Source organism: Filicampus tigris, chromosome 16 (assembly GCF_054856515.1).
Source record: "Filicampus tigris isolate MCC_2025a chromosome 16, RoL_Ftig_1.0, whole genome shotgun sequence".
NCBI classification, from domain to species: Eukaryota; Metazoa; Chordata; class Actinopteri; order Syngnathiformes; family Syngnathidae; genus Filicampus; species Filicampus tigris.
This window is the reverse complement of record NC_141232.1, coordinates 1,382,969-1,400,387: the sequence shown is the minus strand read 5'-3', so window position 1 is coordinate 1,400,387 and position 17,419 is coordinate 1,382,969. Positions and strand designations below refer to the sequence as shown.

Below are 17,419 nucleotides of genomic sequence, written 5' to 3'. Positions count from 1 at the left end.
GTCCCCGTCTTGTGCACTATCGAGTCAAATCGCTCATCTGGACTGGGCGCATCTCATTACAAGGTGTCGGGCAAGTGAAAATGAAGCTTGTCGTCGTAACAGTAGAATTTGCTAAGCGACATGCATGAGAGAAGCATGAAATGAGCATTTGCACCGGCTGTCAGGACCAAAGAGCGCAGCCGCTTGATGAAAGTCCCTCGGGGTCTATTCGGGTGCCTTGGATCGTTGTCGGCCTTCCGTCTTTGAATGGAGGGTTAACCTTCACGGCTATTTGGCAAGTTTAGAAGACACACAACAGGAGGCTTACGTGAGCAGCCGGTGCGACGGCAACGGTCGCTAAGGGAAAACTGGCCTCCAACGAGCAGAAACCTTGAAATGCCGTCGGCACTAATTGCCTGAGCTGCTCTTTAGCATCCGCGCAGCAGATACGCTAAACTTATCATTGATTTTTCCGATGTGTTTTTCAAAAATTGTACGTTAGAACTTTCAGTTTGTGCAAAATGACAATTCAATGGGCATTGTGTTGCTCACTACAGTCATACAAGTTGTGTTGAGTAAAGAAGTTTTGTAGGGGGTCAAATGGCCAATTTGGCCAGGAAAAAAAACCCTGAATACATATGACACATTGGTTACGTGGGTCATTATACGTCTAGCCCAGTGGAGAAATAAATACTTTGACTTGCATGATGTTCTGTGAATAAATTGCGGTCCAATTTGGGATGATTTACTGTAGGTGCAGTGTTGTTCAAGTTGGCAGGTTGAAGCTCATGTGAGTTCATATTGGTTCAGTTACTTTCATTGTCTACAGTGTAGACAATATAGCGTGTAGACTCCACACTGTAGACGTTTACAGTTTAAGCAAACTGTCATTCATCCTAATTCTGTATTGTCATTGGGTAATGTCAAATTTAGCCAATGTTAATTACTTTGAGATGGAGGGGCGGGACTTGTTCTAACTGACGCGACCTACTCGCAAGAGAAGTGAGCTGTTTGGGCACACGCTGGAGTGAAGCTGTTTCATCAAATATAAACTAAACATAGATAGATATAAACTAGCCGTTTTCGTTGGATGTCTGTACTCACTGGATACCTAAGAGGTAATCACGCTTGTCTGGTTACGTTAAAGATAAACTATTACTGTCCGTTTGGTTTATATTAGCATTTTAGCTAATCGCGAATAGCTATTAGCTAAGATGCTACTGTGACGTTAGTTGGCTTTAGCTTCTAATGATAAGGAGTTGAGAGACAACTAGTTCTAAACGAAATAGTATATGGGCTCGTAGCTCAGTGCTGTCTTGTTAATTCAGGAGCAGTCGTGGTCGTTTGTGAGCGGTCGGGGCAGGGCACACTGCTGGACGTCAGGAGCGGCCGTTTTGTTCCCCGCAACTGGCTTGGACCGAGGACTGGTTCTTCGTGCCGTGACTCGCATTCTCCGTTCGTGCTGCTGAGTGGAGCGCAACCCGTCATACCTTGAGTGTGTCTGAGTGAGTGTGGGCCTGCGTTTCCTTTTTTTGATATTTTTGTGCTTGTTGCCATACTTAGGGTTGACTAATTGTTGTATTGGACATTTGATAGTTCAGTGGATTAGGTGCTTTGAGCATAGTCAATTTATGTAAAAAGAAATTCTAGCCTATAGACTACATTGTTTTCTTCCTTTTCCCATATTGTGATATCTTACGTGTTATTGCTTACCTTTTATTAAATGCAATTTTGTATTTACATTCAATGCATATGTCATAGCTATGGAAGCTTCCATTGGCTTATGGAAGGATTTTAACTAATCCACAGGATTGCGACCAAAATCCCCCCAAAAAATACATAAGAAATTTAAAAGGAAGCTATTCCAACTACTTCCACAGTTAATGGCGGCAGCGCCAACAGTAATTAAAAGCGACATTTAAAAGTTGATCAATTCAGGTAACAGCGCCACCTAGTTAAAGCAGAAACCAGGCCCCGCCCGAAGTGGGAGGGTGCTACGTATGTTTGGGTGATTTTGGATGGACATTTTATGAGTGACAAAAGAAGTCCAAACAGACCAAAAGTCCAAAGGCAGCACTCTGCACGTACACGCACACACGCAACCGCACAGCTCTTTCAGCCCTAATCGTGGCTGCGGCAGACGAGCTCATCCATCTTTATTACTGCAGCTGCACCAGGAAACTGGCCGGCGAACACACACCAATGTGAACACACACACACACACACACACGCGCGCGCGCACACCTCTCTGTCCTCTCATGTGTGAAAATGCCTTTGGCCACCTTATCAGCCTACGGCATCACAACGTCTCTCGCACGCGACAGGTCTTTGCCAACATTTATCACTCACTTCATTGTACAAGAGGAGATGAAAACCCGAGCGGACTGACAGAACTGGGCCACTCGCCGGGGCTCTCCGAGGCGCGCGCTCGCACGCACTGATTCAGCAGCCGGTGACCTCCTCGCTCCTGCGGGGAGACCATTTCTTTGGTGAGAGGGCTGTTAATTAGCTGGTCGTCAGCTGTGCGTATTGATCATTGGCAGAGCGGGAATATCGCTGAGGCCGCTCATCGGCCTGATGGCTGCGAAGACGGTGCCAGGAGGCACTTTTGGAACTTGACTTTGCCAAGTAAAAGAAGCAGAATGACCCCAAAATGCAAGTCGTTTGAATTGAGAACAAGTTTCAAGGTCATCCAGCATCATGGCTAATGTTTACACTTGTGTGCATTTTTCCCCGCATTCTTTTGCCTGCGGTGTACGAGCGCCTCGTCACCCTGCGTGTGAGCAGCGTCAGTCAGTGCTGCTGTCTGGCACACACGCACACAGACGTGCATTGCCGCAAACTAGCGGTGCACTCACTTTCGGTCGAGAAGTCGCTAACTGCCGCCATGCTAAATGACTGAGGCTGGACTCGATGCCACGTTGATGGGCAATCTGCCACCTCCGCTTGTCAGTAAAACAAGACAAATGAAAAGTGTTGCCGCCTGACTGATTTCGTTGCTTTGGATTGATGCACACGACGTATGCATGGAGGCTTATACTTTCCTCATGAAGCACGAATTCATGTAAACAACTGGAGAAAGGAGTATTTTGGTAGAAATTGTACGCGAATGCTAAAACGTGGAACGTGAGACTTGGTGTTGGAATTACTTGTTTTTTGGTCAAATAGAAGATTTCAATTAGATAAATGCATTGTGAAAATGTGGGAACTTTGGGTATGCGGAACAGTGATGCTCATGTTGTGCATAGGAATGTTGCTGTTCCTACGCAGCCAGGGCCGGTTTTGCCATGCTGCATCTTAAGTGGGCTCGGCGACAGCACCTGATTGGTGATTGGATTGGTTTGGATGGCAGAAGTGTGTGTGTGTGTGTAAGCCTTGTTGGTTCAGTCACGCTCTCCTCTGCTGTCTTATGGGGTTCCGCAGGGATCAATTTTAGGGCCCCTAATTTTCTCCTTATATTTATTTGCCTGAGAAAGGATGGGATTTCCTTTCATATATATGTTGATGGCAGTCAGATTTATGTCCCATTAATGAAGACAGATGCGTCTTGAACAAATTGAAGCCTTATTTTATTTATTATTATTATTATTATTTTAAGAAAACAGAGGTGATGTTGTTTTGTCTCGATGGCCTTCGTAACTTTGCCCCTGTTGACTTGGGCCCCTAGTGTGTGAAGCTAACACAATTTGTGTTCCTGCATATTGCTTGTAATGTCCTTAATTATTAAGTGGCTTTCATATGATGATTTAGCATCCAATATACCTGTGAAAACCCCTTTTTATTTTTAGCTCATTCTGAATTGAGGAATGTTAATTTATGCTATCTTTTATCCAATGAAAGTAAACTCTAACCACTCCCGTGTCAGTGTTCTAAAAGACCGTGGATGCTTGTCTTAGATTTTATTGGTACGCACGATAAACCGTTCAGTAAGAACCATATTTTCTAAAGGTTAGTTTACTTTGCTTTGGGCGTAAGAGTCAATATTAGGCGCAGTGAACAACACGATTCATCACAGTCCTCTGAGACAATGCTCTTTATTTCTTCAATAAAAATATTGGCTTTTCTGCATACGTTCCCACGTCACGATAATACACAACCTTGAAGTCAATAATACATTCATTAGCAGGAAACAGTTGATTACGCAAGCCTAGAGTCACTCCTGTACAATCTAAAAACATTGGTTTATTTTTAACTAAACAGCCATGGAAGGAGGTAAAAGACTTCTCAAAAACGTCAGTCAGTGAGTAGAAAATCACAACCGGAAAAAGCTTCAGTTGTACATTCACAAAGACAAAGTTTTACAATACTGTGCTGTATGTCATTCTAGCTGTCGTATAGTCGCCATTTGATATAAACACACATTTGAGTCGAGACATTCCTATGGCACTCGTTAAAGCTTCTCTCTGACTAAGAGCCACAAAAACGACAAACGGTGTAGCAGGAGGAGACAGGGGCAAAGATGATTGAGGGAAGATGCCGAGAGTTCAAGCGCAAAAGCCGCCAAGGGCCGCGGCCATGGCGGCCTCGATCAGTGTCGGTGCCCATCGCCGTTCATTTCCGACAACGTCAATTCTATTGCGCTGTTACCTGCGCGTATTACACTTGAGAAATTACGGTAAAAAGCGCGTGTTGTGATTGTGAGAAAAGAGGACGCCGTTCATGGAGTGCATGCCACTGACATTCAATCAATCAGTCAAACCCGTCATCTGACTCGATTCACAAGAACCGGAGTTGTCCGCTTTTGCGTTTGAACTCTTCTGTGTTTTTAGTATCTGGTTGAAGGCTGTTGCATGAATGATTACTGTACAGCTGGCCATTGCACCCTTGTTATTTCTTGGCATGGCCTCCTCCTCCCTCCCACCTGCTTCTGGATTAAGAGACACCTGCAGGTCACACCCCCGCCACGATTCAGCCGCCTATCCGCTCATCGCTTGTTTGTTTTCTTTATTTTGGTTTCGCAGCATGCCTGCTTCGTTCCCCGTAGACGGAGGGAAGTGGGCGAAGCACCCCCCACCCCCCCCAGCGCAAATGTCACATTAACATGGCCCCAAACAGCACAAATGACTGCATGTGTTGTTACAAATGTCATCGGAACCGCCGTGAGCTCCTCGGGCTTCGTCAACCTTCGTCGGTGTGAGTGCGACCGTCATTTTGAATGATCAGCCGCCGAAACGTTAGGCAATGTTGAGCGAAGCGCGTAGCGCAAATGCTACCTGGCGCTAAACGAAACACGGCGACGTCGACGGAGCGGAACTTTGAACGACGACTGCTGATTGACTAACTACATTGACCTAGATATAATATGTATAATATATCAATATTTGCTCCATGAAATTGAATTTGTTTATTCCCAACAGTCTTTTCTCTTCGTTTCAGAGCATTCCTCTTGGCTGCACTATTTCCACTATGTGGATTTTTGTTGTTGTACAATCAGATTTCAGTCTGTGTGTTGCCATATGAACATCATCTGATATTGCACAGGAGCAACAATGCACACGTTCATGTTATGGGCAAGAATTCAAAAGCTTGCGATATGAGCAGGAACAGCACGTGCTGAGCTGAAAATGCTACATATTGCCACATAAATAATAATTGAAAAAAAAAAAAAATCAAGGAGATAAAGAGAATAAGATCACATTGTCCAAAAATATGTCTGCTTTCTGTTTTTGACCGTGCGGGCTGTCAGTCAACAGAATGAGTGGACAGTTGAAAATGAAGTCTGCGCAGGTGGGTTGGACATGAAGTGGAAGCAACGAGCGCGCCTCCAACAACGGGAGGAAGCGGAGGAGCAGGTGGCAAGCCAAACTCCCTCATTTTGCTTTGTAATTTGGAGGAAAATCAATTTGAGTGGAACAAAAACACGGCGATTGGACTGGCCGAGCTCCTCATCGAGCCAGACGCGCAGCTGAGGAGAAACAGGGGAGCAGTTATCTTTGATGGAAAGAGACGGCGCAACCACATGAGCCCAACTGTTGCTCCTTAGCCAGACACGGAAAAATGTCCTGCCGCCGATATGTTGTATTAGTGAGTCAAAGAGTCTTTGACAAACTAACTACATTCCATTCTTCATCTTGCGTCCAGCAGCCAGGACAGAGACGTGCGCACCTTTCCTACGTCAAAATAACTTCCACTGCCATTTTGAGAGTCACCGTCCTATTTTTCCGGGACAAAACACTCAATACGTTCCATAATATCTATAAGACGTACGCTATGATGCCGGTGTCACAGAAACGGCATCTTCACCATGGTAACATGCAGTCACTAAGAGGGATGTAACGATGAATTGGAAAATCGATTTAAGATTTTTTTAAGACCACATTTTGAACGTGTAGAGCAAATGACGTGCTTGCGCCAAAAATCATTGCGTATTGCGTTTGTAGATGGCTGCAGCATCACACTAGCGCGCAGAGACAGAGCATGGTAGTGATTCTTAGTTTTTAAAAATCGAGTCGAATCGGGGCTTGAGTGAATCGTTACATCCCTAGTCACTAATGTAAGTTAAAAAATACTTTAGAGTTGCAGCAATTTTTTTTTTTGCGTAATTAATTGCCAAGTTGGAAAAAGCGTGAAAGTATGTCGGACATTTGAATGTGAAGGACCCAACGCAATCAGCTCGCATCAAGCAAACATCGGCGGTCGGGCTTTTTGTCCGTTGGACGGATGCGCCGACACCCTCCTGGCGGGTATTAGCAAATTTGCCGAGTGATGGATGGATGAATGCAGGGCCTGAAGATGTCTGCAGGAGCCATTTGCAATCTCGACACGATCGCTTTTATGACACTCGAGAGGGATGTGTCCCAACGGGTCGCAACTTCTATCAGCCGCTGGGAAGGAAGGATGAGCCGAGACAAAGTCAGCACTTGATCGTGGCCGGAGGAAGGGAATGGATGGATGGATGGGAGAAAAACCTTTGAAGGACGCGGGATTCCTTTTCGCCAAGTAGAACAAGTCACAGTCTTTTGTGTCCACGGGGTCCTGCGTTTGCCACGCGAGCGACGTTTCGACGTGCTGTCGTCGTCCATCACTGGCCACTCAGCAGGCAAGTCATAATTACAGGAAAAAATCTTGGGGTCATACAAATAAATCAACAAGTGAGCATGCCTTCTTGTGCCGCGCCTGAACAGATTCTAATGCCACCCAGCAAAGTAGTTCACTGAAAAGAGTTTGTAATCCCAAAAACCTTGTACATTGCTGCCGACTTGAACCAAGGACCCCCTGTTCTCTGTTGCACTGATTGCTGTGTTGACCGCTAGCTGGTCGTTGATAGGACCCCGGCAGAGCGCCATAAAGCCTTGACACTCATCCATCCATCTTCGAAAGCACTTGTTCCTCATTCGGGTCTCCCAACTGACTTTGGGCGAGGGGTCGGGGACACCCTTGACTTGTCGCCAGTCCATCGCAGGACACGTATTCATTCACGGTTCTATTCACAGGTTCTAAGGAAAATTTAGAGTCATCACTAAAGCTGTCAGGAATGTGCGAAGAAGCCCGAGTGCCCTCAGAAAACTCCCGCCAACTCAGGGAGAAAGGCCCGTAGCCGAGATTTGAACCCCAAACCTCAGAACGGTGTGGCAGATATTCTCACGCCCTGACAGAACAAAGCAGCTATATTTGTTCAAAAGACATAAACAGTTTTACTTGAGGGAAACAAGGCCTTTGTCTTGTTCCAATAAAGGGTTAAATAGACCTTCTTTGACATTCATCCAGGTAATGGCTGACGGTAAATCATCCAGGGCCATTATTAGTTGACAGAGGACTATCCACTAATGGCAGAAATTTCCTCTTTCTAATATTGGAAACGACGATAACTAGCTCATAGCCAAACCACTGAACATCTTTGTGAAGCTACAGTAACAGTCTAGCGTGAATACATATTGGACCGACGATATACAGAGTTGTCACAAGGATCTTGGAACTTTCAGAGCGAGCACCAGACAAAAAGGAAAAAAAGGCTTCTTGGAGACTCTTCTGCATATGAAAACAAGTTGATGTAAGAGAACGGCTGGACACGCCATTCCGCCGATGGGACTTACTGGAACATTCTGGCACACAAAGTAGCAGGTGTGCGCTGACCGGTCAACTGGTGGCACCAAAGCCTCTGATGCCTCCCACCGGGCCGCTGCAGATGGTGACCCATAAAGCGCACAAAGGGGGCCATGGGTCCCTCGTTTGGGTTGATGACAAGCTTACGAATGTGGACGTTGTATTTTTTTTTTTTTTGCAAAGAGATGCCGGTTCCCGCATCGCCCTTCCAAACCTTTGTCACCGTTGCATGCTTTTCTGTCACAACGCTTTGTTTTGGCTCAAAGCTAGCTTAAGTGCCACCGCTGTTCCCGCAGCCGCGCAGGCTGACCTTTCGTCGGAGAGGCCCGGCCGCAAACGGCGAGGAAGGCCTCCAAGGAGACCAAAGCCCCCGTGTTGCCCCTCCCGCCGCCCCACTGACCACTTTGAGCCCTCAAGAGGAAATACAAATCGGCTTCCCGTTTTTGTCGTACTGGTACACCAACATCTTGATGCAGTGGGAGTTGGCCGGCGAGATCCAGGGACTGCTCGTGATGGAGAAATTGTGGCTGGCGTAGAACGGCTGCGCCTGCTTCCGGCAGCGGAGCAGCGCGTGCAGCACGTTGGCCGCCATGGCCCTGAAACGCTTGCTGATGAAGCAGTAGAGGAAGAAGTTGACGCCGGTGTTGAGCAACGCCAGCATGTTGGCCAAGTCCGTCAGCACGTGCAGCAGGCGGCCGGCGCCCGGCGAGGCCGGAGGCGCCGAGTAGAAGTGGTAGAGGATCATGAGGGTGCGCGGCGCCCACAGCACGGCGAAAACAGAGGTGATGGCGAGCAGGATGGCGGTGGTCTTGCCGGTGGAGTAGCCGCGCATGCGGAAGCAGCTGCGGCGGCGGCGCAGCTTGCGCACGATAACGGAGTTGAGGGTGAAGAAGACGGCGCAGGGGAGGAGGTAGATGGTGGCGCAGTGGGCCCACACCAGCACGTGCTGGGCCGCGGTTCGACTGTCGTGCTCGCCGCCGCCGCCGGCCGCAGCGGGCAAGCTGTGCCACAGCTCCGGCCACCAGTAGTAGGGCGCGGCCGAGAGCAGGCACCCGACGTAGACGGCGATGATGACTCGCCGCGTGCGCGCCGGGTAGGAGACGGTGTGGTAGCGCAGCGGGTGGCAAACGGCGATGTAGCGGTCGACGGTGAGGGGCACGGTGATCCAGATGGACGTGTGGATGGAACAGAACTCCAGCACCTGCACGCCGCTGTTGACGGAGGGCGGCAGCGGCGCGGCCAGGATGAAGTCCTCCAGTATGAAGTCGACAAAAACAATGAGCAGCAGGACCAGGATGTCGGCGGCCGCCAGCGCCAACAGATAATTGTAAGACGACTTCTGGCGACGCAGCACCAGCTGGGACAGGATGACCACCGTCAGGATGTTGGCTGGAGAGGGTGAAGGCAAGAGGCAAGGGGGGTTGTGGTGATGGTGATGATGATGATGATGACGACGACGACGACAGGTTAGTAACCGGAAAGGATGAAGTGGCGATTGGAAAATGCAGGTGAGGGGAAGGAAGGAAAGAAGGAAGGAAAGAGAGAATTTTGGGTGTTAGCAGGCAGCTCCATTTAAAGATGATGCATGCTACGCTAGCAAGTAGACATAAGCAAGCCAAAGAAAGTCAAGATGAACTTCTGTACACACATCCTACACTCCAAACGTGCGTTCACACTGGACGTGATCACACAGAAAGTCAAAGCACAAATTGCTGCATGATGCGTACGACACGGCGCAAGTTGGGCAAATTCACAAATGTATGTTGAAGTTACTTGTTTACAGCGAATTACTGTGACCCAAGTTATCAGCATTAGCAAAAAAAAAAAATAAATAAATAACACAACCACTGCGATACCGAGACACTGATTGTGTGGTTGAGTTGTGATGTTCATAAGAAGTCCGAGGAGAGTGCGACACCAGTGAAGCAAATTCACGTCTGGTGTGAACGCAGCATTGCACGGACACGGTGGTTCTCAAACCATGTTAGCTAGACACTCACATTTTCCCATTGCTGTGTAGGAATGGTTGAGACATGCATTGAAAAAAAATTGGGGCAGACTTGAGTAATTTCACAATTTTTCTGGTACAAATAGATTAAGCTAAAAAAAAATCTAAATTGTTTTTTTCAAGGTTTTGCAAAGAGGTCTTTGCGATCATTCCATCGCAAAACAAGACAAGCTTTTTTTTTTTACATTCGACCTGTTTGCTTTTGCACGTTTAAGAAATGCAACACGGGAGCATCCCATAATCAGCAGCCTGCTTGTGGGCGCGGCTCTACATTTGTCTCATTTGAACACGTCATTTGCATATCATCATTACTGTCATGCGACATGTCCAAAAGCAAACCTCATTGAGGTGTGCTGGACCAAAAAGCAATCTTATCCAGCGACTCCCCATTTGTGAATCTTTCCGAGCCAACGGGCGAAAATCAACGACATGGAGAGGCTCTGTTGCCAACGGGCGAGTGACGAGCCCTGCCTACAAATTGCGTCGAAAAGCCGTCGGCTCCCATATGTCGGGCGCGCCTGCAATGTCGTGGCGGGAGCCGTCTGCGCCTTTGGCAAAATGTGCCAACAAAGAGAAAAGCCGGCAGAAAAGCCGAAAGAGGACGCTTAAAGTGCAGCAGGACATCCTCCCGCAGGCTGCTGAGCTCACCACAAGCAACACCAGGGGGCTTCCACAACAAAGCACAAGGACATCCCGGCGCTCTGTGCTGTCATCCCCTTTTCTTCTTCTTCTCTTTTTTCTTTTTGCTCTGCCAGGTAGAGAGAAATCCCTTGGAAGATTGATCGCCGCAATAACTTGACGTGCAGCAGACAGGAAGAGCGGCGCTGGCATGCGCCACAAATGATTAGCTTGTTTGTTTTTGAGGGCCTCACATGTCACCCAACCTCCCTTTTGTGCTCACATCATCTTGACAATGTCAAATTGGCCCAAAGTCAAAGTTTGCCGGAAGAAATCGTCAGGTTGCCTTCTCTCAGGATGAGTGGCACGCGCGCAGGCTGCGGCAAACGAGGAGTCCGTCCGTCCGTCTGGCCGTCCGGCCGTCCGGCCGTCCGAGCAACAAAAATTGATGGGCAATCTCATCAAAGCGCATTGCTTACGGCAACGTTACGCTCGCTGGCGTTCCGCCCGGCCGGCCGGGCTCAGCGGATTTTCGTGAAGTGGGGAAGATCAAAAGGAAGCGCCTCACTAATATCCGGGAACATCAACTCATGTTTCATCCGGAGACACCATCTGAATTTTGAGCTGGATTCTCCATTGGGATGGCAAAAGATGATTTTCTTACAATTACAACGGCTTCCTGAACACTTTGCAAAATGAATTCAGACATTTGTTTCTACATATATGACCTATATTTGAAGCTAAGTGCGAGAAACATGCAAAGGCCATGTACTGCTCACTAGTGGAGATAAAGTCTTTTCCACTATTTCAGGATTCCAGATTTCTGGGGGCGCCTGAGTTGCCCCTCCCCACAACAAAAGAACTTGAGCACATTTGTAGACTTCAGCAGTTATCCGGCGCAATTGCGACATGCAGTTAGCCACACCTACACCCCGAAAATGCATCTTGCCCTTGGATTGTTCATGCACGTGGCTTCTTTAGAGTGCCTCGTCGTTGGCTGTGAGTGCACACACGTCACGGGGACAAGGCCAAGTAGCGATAGGCAAATAAAGTCGGACAATCGACGTGTGGCTCTGCGCTGGAATGGCAGCTTTAGAGCGCCTCATTATCACGGCAAGGAATACATTTTTGCGGCTCAAACATGCGGTCATGCGTAGGCATAAAAGCAGCATCCGTTTGTGCAGGTCCGAGACCTGATATTTGATTGACAGTTGACATTTGAGCCACGGCTTGACTTTTCCCGATGATTTTCAAGCCTGATTTTGTAATGCTGGCCTTCTTCTTAGTCATTCCAATTTGGCGGGGTTGTTAGCAACACTTTTCTCTGTGGTGTCAGATTGCAAAGACATATTTATTTCCACTTGACGGAGACTTTCAACAAGCCATCCAAAATGTCAACCATCTGTTTTCGCCTAATTGCCGCGCGTTCTGTTCGGCCTAGCAAATGCGACTCCATTCTCAAGAGAGCGGGCTCATCTTGCGAAATCGACTTGCGCAACAAACGGCGATGTTAATCAAACAAGGTGCGCGCGTGTCTCATTTCAAAGGCATCATATTCAAAAAGACATTATTCCTCTTCAGAATGTATGCAAATTGCGCAACGATACCAACACTCGCTTGCATAACTCGGCTCCCCAAAGTGCTGGTGCAGCATGATGCCAATCTTTTTACAGATGAAGATGCATTTTGACATTGATTTGCATTCCAGCATCAAATGCACTTAGCTGACAATATGGCGTGTGTGTGCGTGTGTGCGTGTGTGTGTGTGTGTGCCTCCCTGCGCTCCCGCCCCCTGTTTGGTAATAGAACCCAGATGGGATTAAAAGCGGCCATCTTCAAGTCTACGACATGGCACTTCACAGCCACTATCAGCTAATTACAAATTACCAATGCAGCTCCAGTAACAATGTCCTTGCCAGACTGGAGGATACGCTGCAAAGGACGCACACGGACAGAACAAGAATGCCGATCGCGAGCCATGCGCCAATTCATTAACATGGAAACCAGCAGCAAGCGTGAAACCAAAAGAATGTGACCACACACACACAGACACACAGAGCACCAGGATGACGCAGTGCACATGTTAAATTGCTCTCAGGTGAAACGTCATCGATTGCACTATTGACTATGTCATCATCAACAAGTCATTTGTTTTTTTGTTTTTTTTTTGTGCGGTTGACTGAAATTCCCTTTCACCTCGAAGAGCTTCTCTTTGTGCACGGATCACCAGACGATTCGCCTTCAAAGCAGGCGAGACAGAGACGCAAATATCTTCTTATTTGATTTTCTTCTGCGGAAGCGTGCAACTACCATTGTGGAGTACAAATATTTGGACTTGCAAACACGTGTGAACGTACTTGTTGGCTAAATGCTACAAACGGAGCATTTTCAATTTAGAAATGCTACAAACGTCCCCCCATAATGCCACCGGGTATTGACTATTGCCGGGGTACGCAGAAGTCAACACCCCATGGCATTATGGGGGGAAAAATGCCAAATGCAAATCATGCGCTGCAGATATCATAAAAGCATAGCATGATGAAGAAACAATATTTACTTCATATTCAAATGCATTGGTATAATGTAGGCTAAAGGCTAAAAACAATCACATCTTTTTTGTTATTTTCAAGTCAATGCCCCAGGGCATTATGGGAAAAATGTAGGTTCGAGTGTACACATTTTGAGTCCACATTGGCAGTTTCGCGCTGACGTCGTTTTGCCCGTCGACATTCCAACAACCCAACATAGCGTAGCAATGTTCGCCTTGTTTTTAAAATGAGCTTGGACAGTTGACAACCGTTGGAAACCAGCGCTTTCCACACCGACATCTGAACATGGGCTCTCTTTATGCATGCTTTGCTTTCTCCAAAATGAAGGATCTTAATTGGAAGTGTTCCATTTTTGGGGCTCCCCAACCACCATTTTCAGATGAGCTCTATTAAAAATCCTGCACAATAGCGCTGACCTTTAATCCAAGCGCTTGCTTTGTCAAATCCGCCTGCCAATTATTTCTCTATGGCCGCCAAACTCCGTGACGGAAACGAGAGCTGCGGGCAACGGCACCAGTCAATTGTTGACCGGCACCGGGCTTCGGCTGTTATTCCGCTCGGGCTCCCCTGTGACAGACAAAAGGGATTCACGGCGACTTTGACATTTCCATTTAGCCGGGGGGAGGGGGGGGGGGCTTCCTGATTCATTTGGATGGACGATGTCCCCTGTGTGGTCACGGGGGAGGCGGCCCGGCGCAGATGAGAGCGCTCACCATTTTACAGGTATGAGCTGCCAAATAGCGGCCTGGTACCAAGGGGGGACGGGGGGGAGAGGGGGGGGGGGCTGTAGTGTCATTCATTCATGCATGGAAATACAGTAGTAGCATGTGTGAAGAAAACACTGTCACATTGACATTGGATTTTGAAGCATGTACCAAGCGCCTACAGGCTTCACTGGCATCATTTCATCAATTGTATCATCGCGAATCTCAAACGACACCTTGACGGAGATCTCTCTTTGGCTGAGGCCTGAATTTTACAATTACTATTCAAAAAAAGGGAGGGCAGCTGCTCTTTTAAACTGAGGCTGCAAACATTTACAGTTCCTATGTTAGTTGTTTTTTTTTTATCGTGCTTTTGTCATGATAATGCTGTTGTTATTGCTAAGGCAATTGCCATACTCAAACTTTGTACGTTGGTGATGAAATCTCCAATGGCAATTAGCCAATGACAATTACGTATTTAGCTCATGGCATCAGTGTGGTTGTAGACATTTCCACAAGTCTAAATTCAGAGAAATCAGGAGTACAAAGACAAGTGTTGTTTTCAACTTGGGGGAGTTGAGGCTGCTTGTGTGTGTGCACTTTGACACAACACATACACGCACGCCCACACTGTCCCCATCTGTACCTGCGGGCAATAGGAGGAGTTGCCTCCAGCTGAGAGGCCATCACAATGACCCGTAGGACAGATAATGCGATGCGCTGTGTGTTTATTTGTGTGCTTTGTGCAGGTGTGTGTGCGCGCGCGTGTGTACGTGTTGGCTTGCGCAGGTCACCCCTTTCTGTCCATTTATGTTCGAGTGCTTTTTGTGGCCCCTCGCCGCTCCCGCTGCGCTCCTGAAATGACGAGGCGAGGCGGCGTTGACGTTGTTTAGCAAAGGAAAGGCGACGGCACAGCACGAGTGCCCGCCGGGCTGCGTAACCCGGCTGACTCATCCTCAGCGGGAAAGCGGACCGTTTGCGCCGTTGGGCTCCAAACTAACGCAGCCGGTGTTAACCCCTGGCGGCAAAACAAAACGTCTCATCAAAGTCAGCTTAGTGCTTACGTATAATGCCAAACGTCATAGGCCGGCTAATGGAATTAGCATAGACTTTACAGGCCATTCTAAAGCTACAAACAACTGCTACTTTAAAGCAAACGGGGCAGCAACACATACACACGAGAAAATGGCGAAAATGAGTTTCAACAAGTAACGGCAAGGACTCCCAAAAATATCCACAAAAAGGTGAATTTGAATTTGTGAATGCCTCACTGTCAATATGTAAGAACCTCGCGTTTATTGAGCTGGAATATGTTCCTGACCCAACTGCAATAGGTGAAAATCAGCCAGAGAGAGAGAGAACATATTCATCATGTCATAAACACATTTAAGCTCACACAATAAGATCAAAGTGTGCCTGCATATTATCGCTCCCATTTGAAGTTTAGTGTACACTGGCGAATAAAAAGTTGTATATTTCAACGCCAAAACACGCAACCAAACTGCCTAATTTCACCTAAGGAAAGCTTAATGCTAACACATAATGCCAAACACCATAGAGCGGCTAACAGAAATGAGCTAACACATAATGCCAAACACCATAGAGCGGCTAACAGAAATGAGCACAAATGTTACAGTAGAGCAGAAAGCTTCAAACAACTGCTACTTCGCGAACACACGCGGAGCAGCAACACATGTAAACAGACAAGAGCACTCGCAGGCATGGATTCCCACCGGCAAATATTAGAACATCCAAAACGCTTTAAGGTATTACGCCCAAGCGCCAACCACGTCTTCTTGCTTTTAATTACACGGCAATTCCTCCGGTAGACCTCGGTGCGGCCAAGCATGCCGTGGCACAACAATCAAGGCGCACAACTCGACATTTGGACATGCAGTGCTCTAAAAAAGTACCGTTATAAAATCTGCGAGGCACTGTAGCAGGAGGGCTAACGATGAGCCGCGGTGTAGCAGGCGGGCGGGGGGGGGGGCGCTGCACTCGTCAACAGCTCCCGACGGCCTCATAAAACAAAGACTGAACAGCCGTGATGCCACCCAGGAGGTGGACACCCCCAACGCTTGAAAGAATTTGCAATTAAGCTTGGTTTTTTTCCATGTCATTTGGAAGAAATTGAAAATGAGCTGGGATGAGTTACCCAGAGGCTAATAAGAGTGCGGGAGGAAATCCACACTAGGAAGTGTGATGAAGCTAAGCGGCTGTCAAAACGACACAAGGTTGAGTGCCAGATGCAAAGATGCAAAGCCGTACGGGTGACAGTGACAATGCAGCAGCGCGCGCGCGCGCAAACACACACACACACCAGGGGGATATCAAAGCTGGCTTTAAAGGTCGCATGCACTTTGTAATGATGACAAGCTCTTCTTTTCCTCGCCGCCTTTCAAGTGTCAAAGCGGACAGGAAGCAGGGCCGCGCTCTTTTCATATTGGCCGCCGAAACAAAAAGCAGGCGCGCATCACAGCTGCAAAGCGTTGGAAAAAAAGAAAAAAAGACACAAGGTGAGCATCATGAATGAGTGAGTCCCGTTTTCTACATGACTGGGTGTGTTTCAATTCATGCAGGAGCTCGAGTGAGTGAGTGAGTGAGTGAGTTGGTGTATTTAAATGAGAAGTTTTTTTTAATGTAGTGGCTTGTGTGAGTGAGTGAATATGCGTGGATGAATGAGTGAGTGCGTCTTTGTACATGAGTGGGTGTGCTTGAACTAGTGTTTGTCAGTGAGTGACCGAATGAGCTAGTGTGCGTGAGTGAGGGAGTGTTCAAATGAACGAGTGACTGATTATTTGCAAATGACTGCGAGTGAGTGCATTTTTAAATGAATACATTAACTAGTGTTTGTGAGTGAGTGTATTTAAATGTATGAGCTTGAGTGAGTGAAAATGAACGAGTGACTGATTTTTGTAAATGAGTATTTGAGTGAGTGTATTGAAATGAATATATGAGCGAGTGAGTGAAAATGAGTTGGCATAGATGAGCGCATACATGTGAATGAGTGCATATAAGTGATTGGGTGAGTGAGTGAGAGAAAAAACATTCTATACGTAGCTACGAATGTTGGCGCATGACTGAGTGAGCAAGCTGTGTGAAAATGAGCGACAGGCGACTGAGTGGGTGAGGGTGAGACAATGTGAGTGGGTGAGGGTGAGACAATGACTATGTTCCGGTAAGTGAGTGCGGTGTGTAAAAAAAAACAAACAAAAAAAAACCCCAAAAGCCAAAAGAGAAGTGCAAACATAAAACCAAGATTTAACAAGCACACAAAGACAAAGAAAGCCGGCGTGTGTGTGGTGAGTGCAGGTCAAATATCGATGCGACTGCAGCGAGCTTCCGTGGCCCGCAGCGCCGTGTCTTCGCCGTCTTTACTGCTCGGACAATAAAATGAGCGGCGGGCGGTTGGGCCATGCATTTACTACCGGGGCCTTCACTTAACCTAAATCCACCTTTCAATACCGCCGCCATGTCATCGCAATCAAAGAAAGAACTGACAGAAAACCAACACAAAA

General features: G+C 47.4%; 1 protein-coding gene and 1 long non-coding RNA gene across 6 annotated transcripts in view; one reads left to right on the top strand and one right to left on the bottom strand.

Annotated features, from left to right (window-relative positions):
- Positions 1–17,419, top strand: part of LOC147133947 (uncharacterized) — a 30,507-nt gene that overhangs the window by 4,445 nt on the left and 8,643 nt on the right. For 2 of the 5 annotated variants that reach the window (XR_015090270.1, XR_015090268.1), the window contains exons 1-3: positions 944–1,097; positions 1,308–1,484; positions 16,305–16,417. This is a non-coding gene — a long non-coding RNA (uncharacterized LOC147133947). Of the gene's footprint in view, positions 1–941; positions 1,098–1,307; positions 1,485–16,304; positions 16,418–17,419 lie in introns of those variants that run through there. The other 3 variants (XR_015090269.1, XR_015090272.1, XR_015090271.1) reach the window with 3 other exon arrangements.
- Positions 8,435–10,032, bottom strand: gpr139 (G protein-coupled receptor 139). The gene is made up of 2 exons (XM_086054954.1): positions 10,023–10,032; positions 8,435–9,411 (listed from the first exon to the last, which is right to left on the bottom strand). Exons 1-2 carry the CDS (start codon positions 10,030–10,032, stop codon positions 8,435–8,437), a joined length of 987 nt encoding a protein of 328 aa, XP_085911080.1.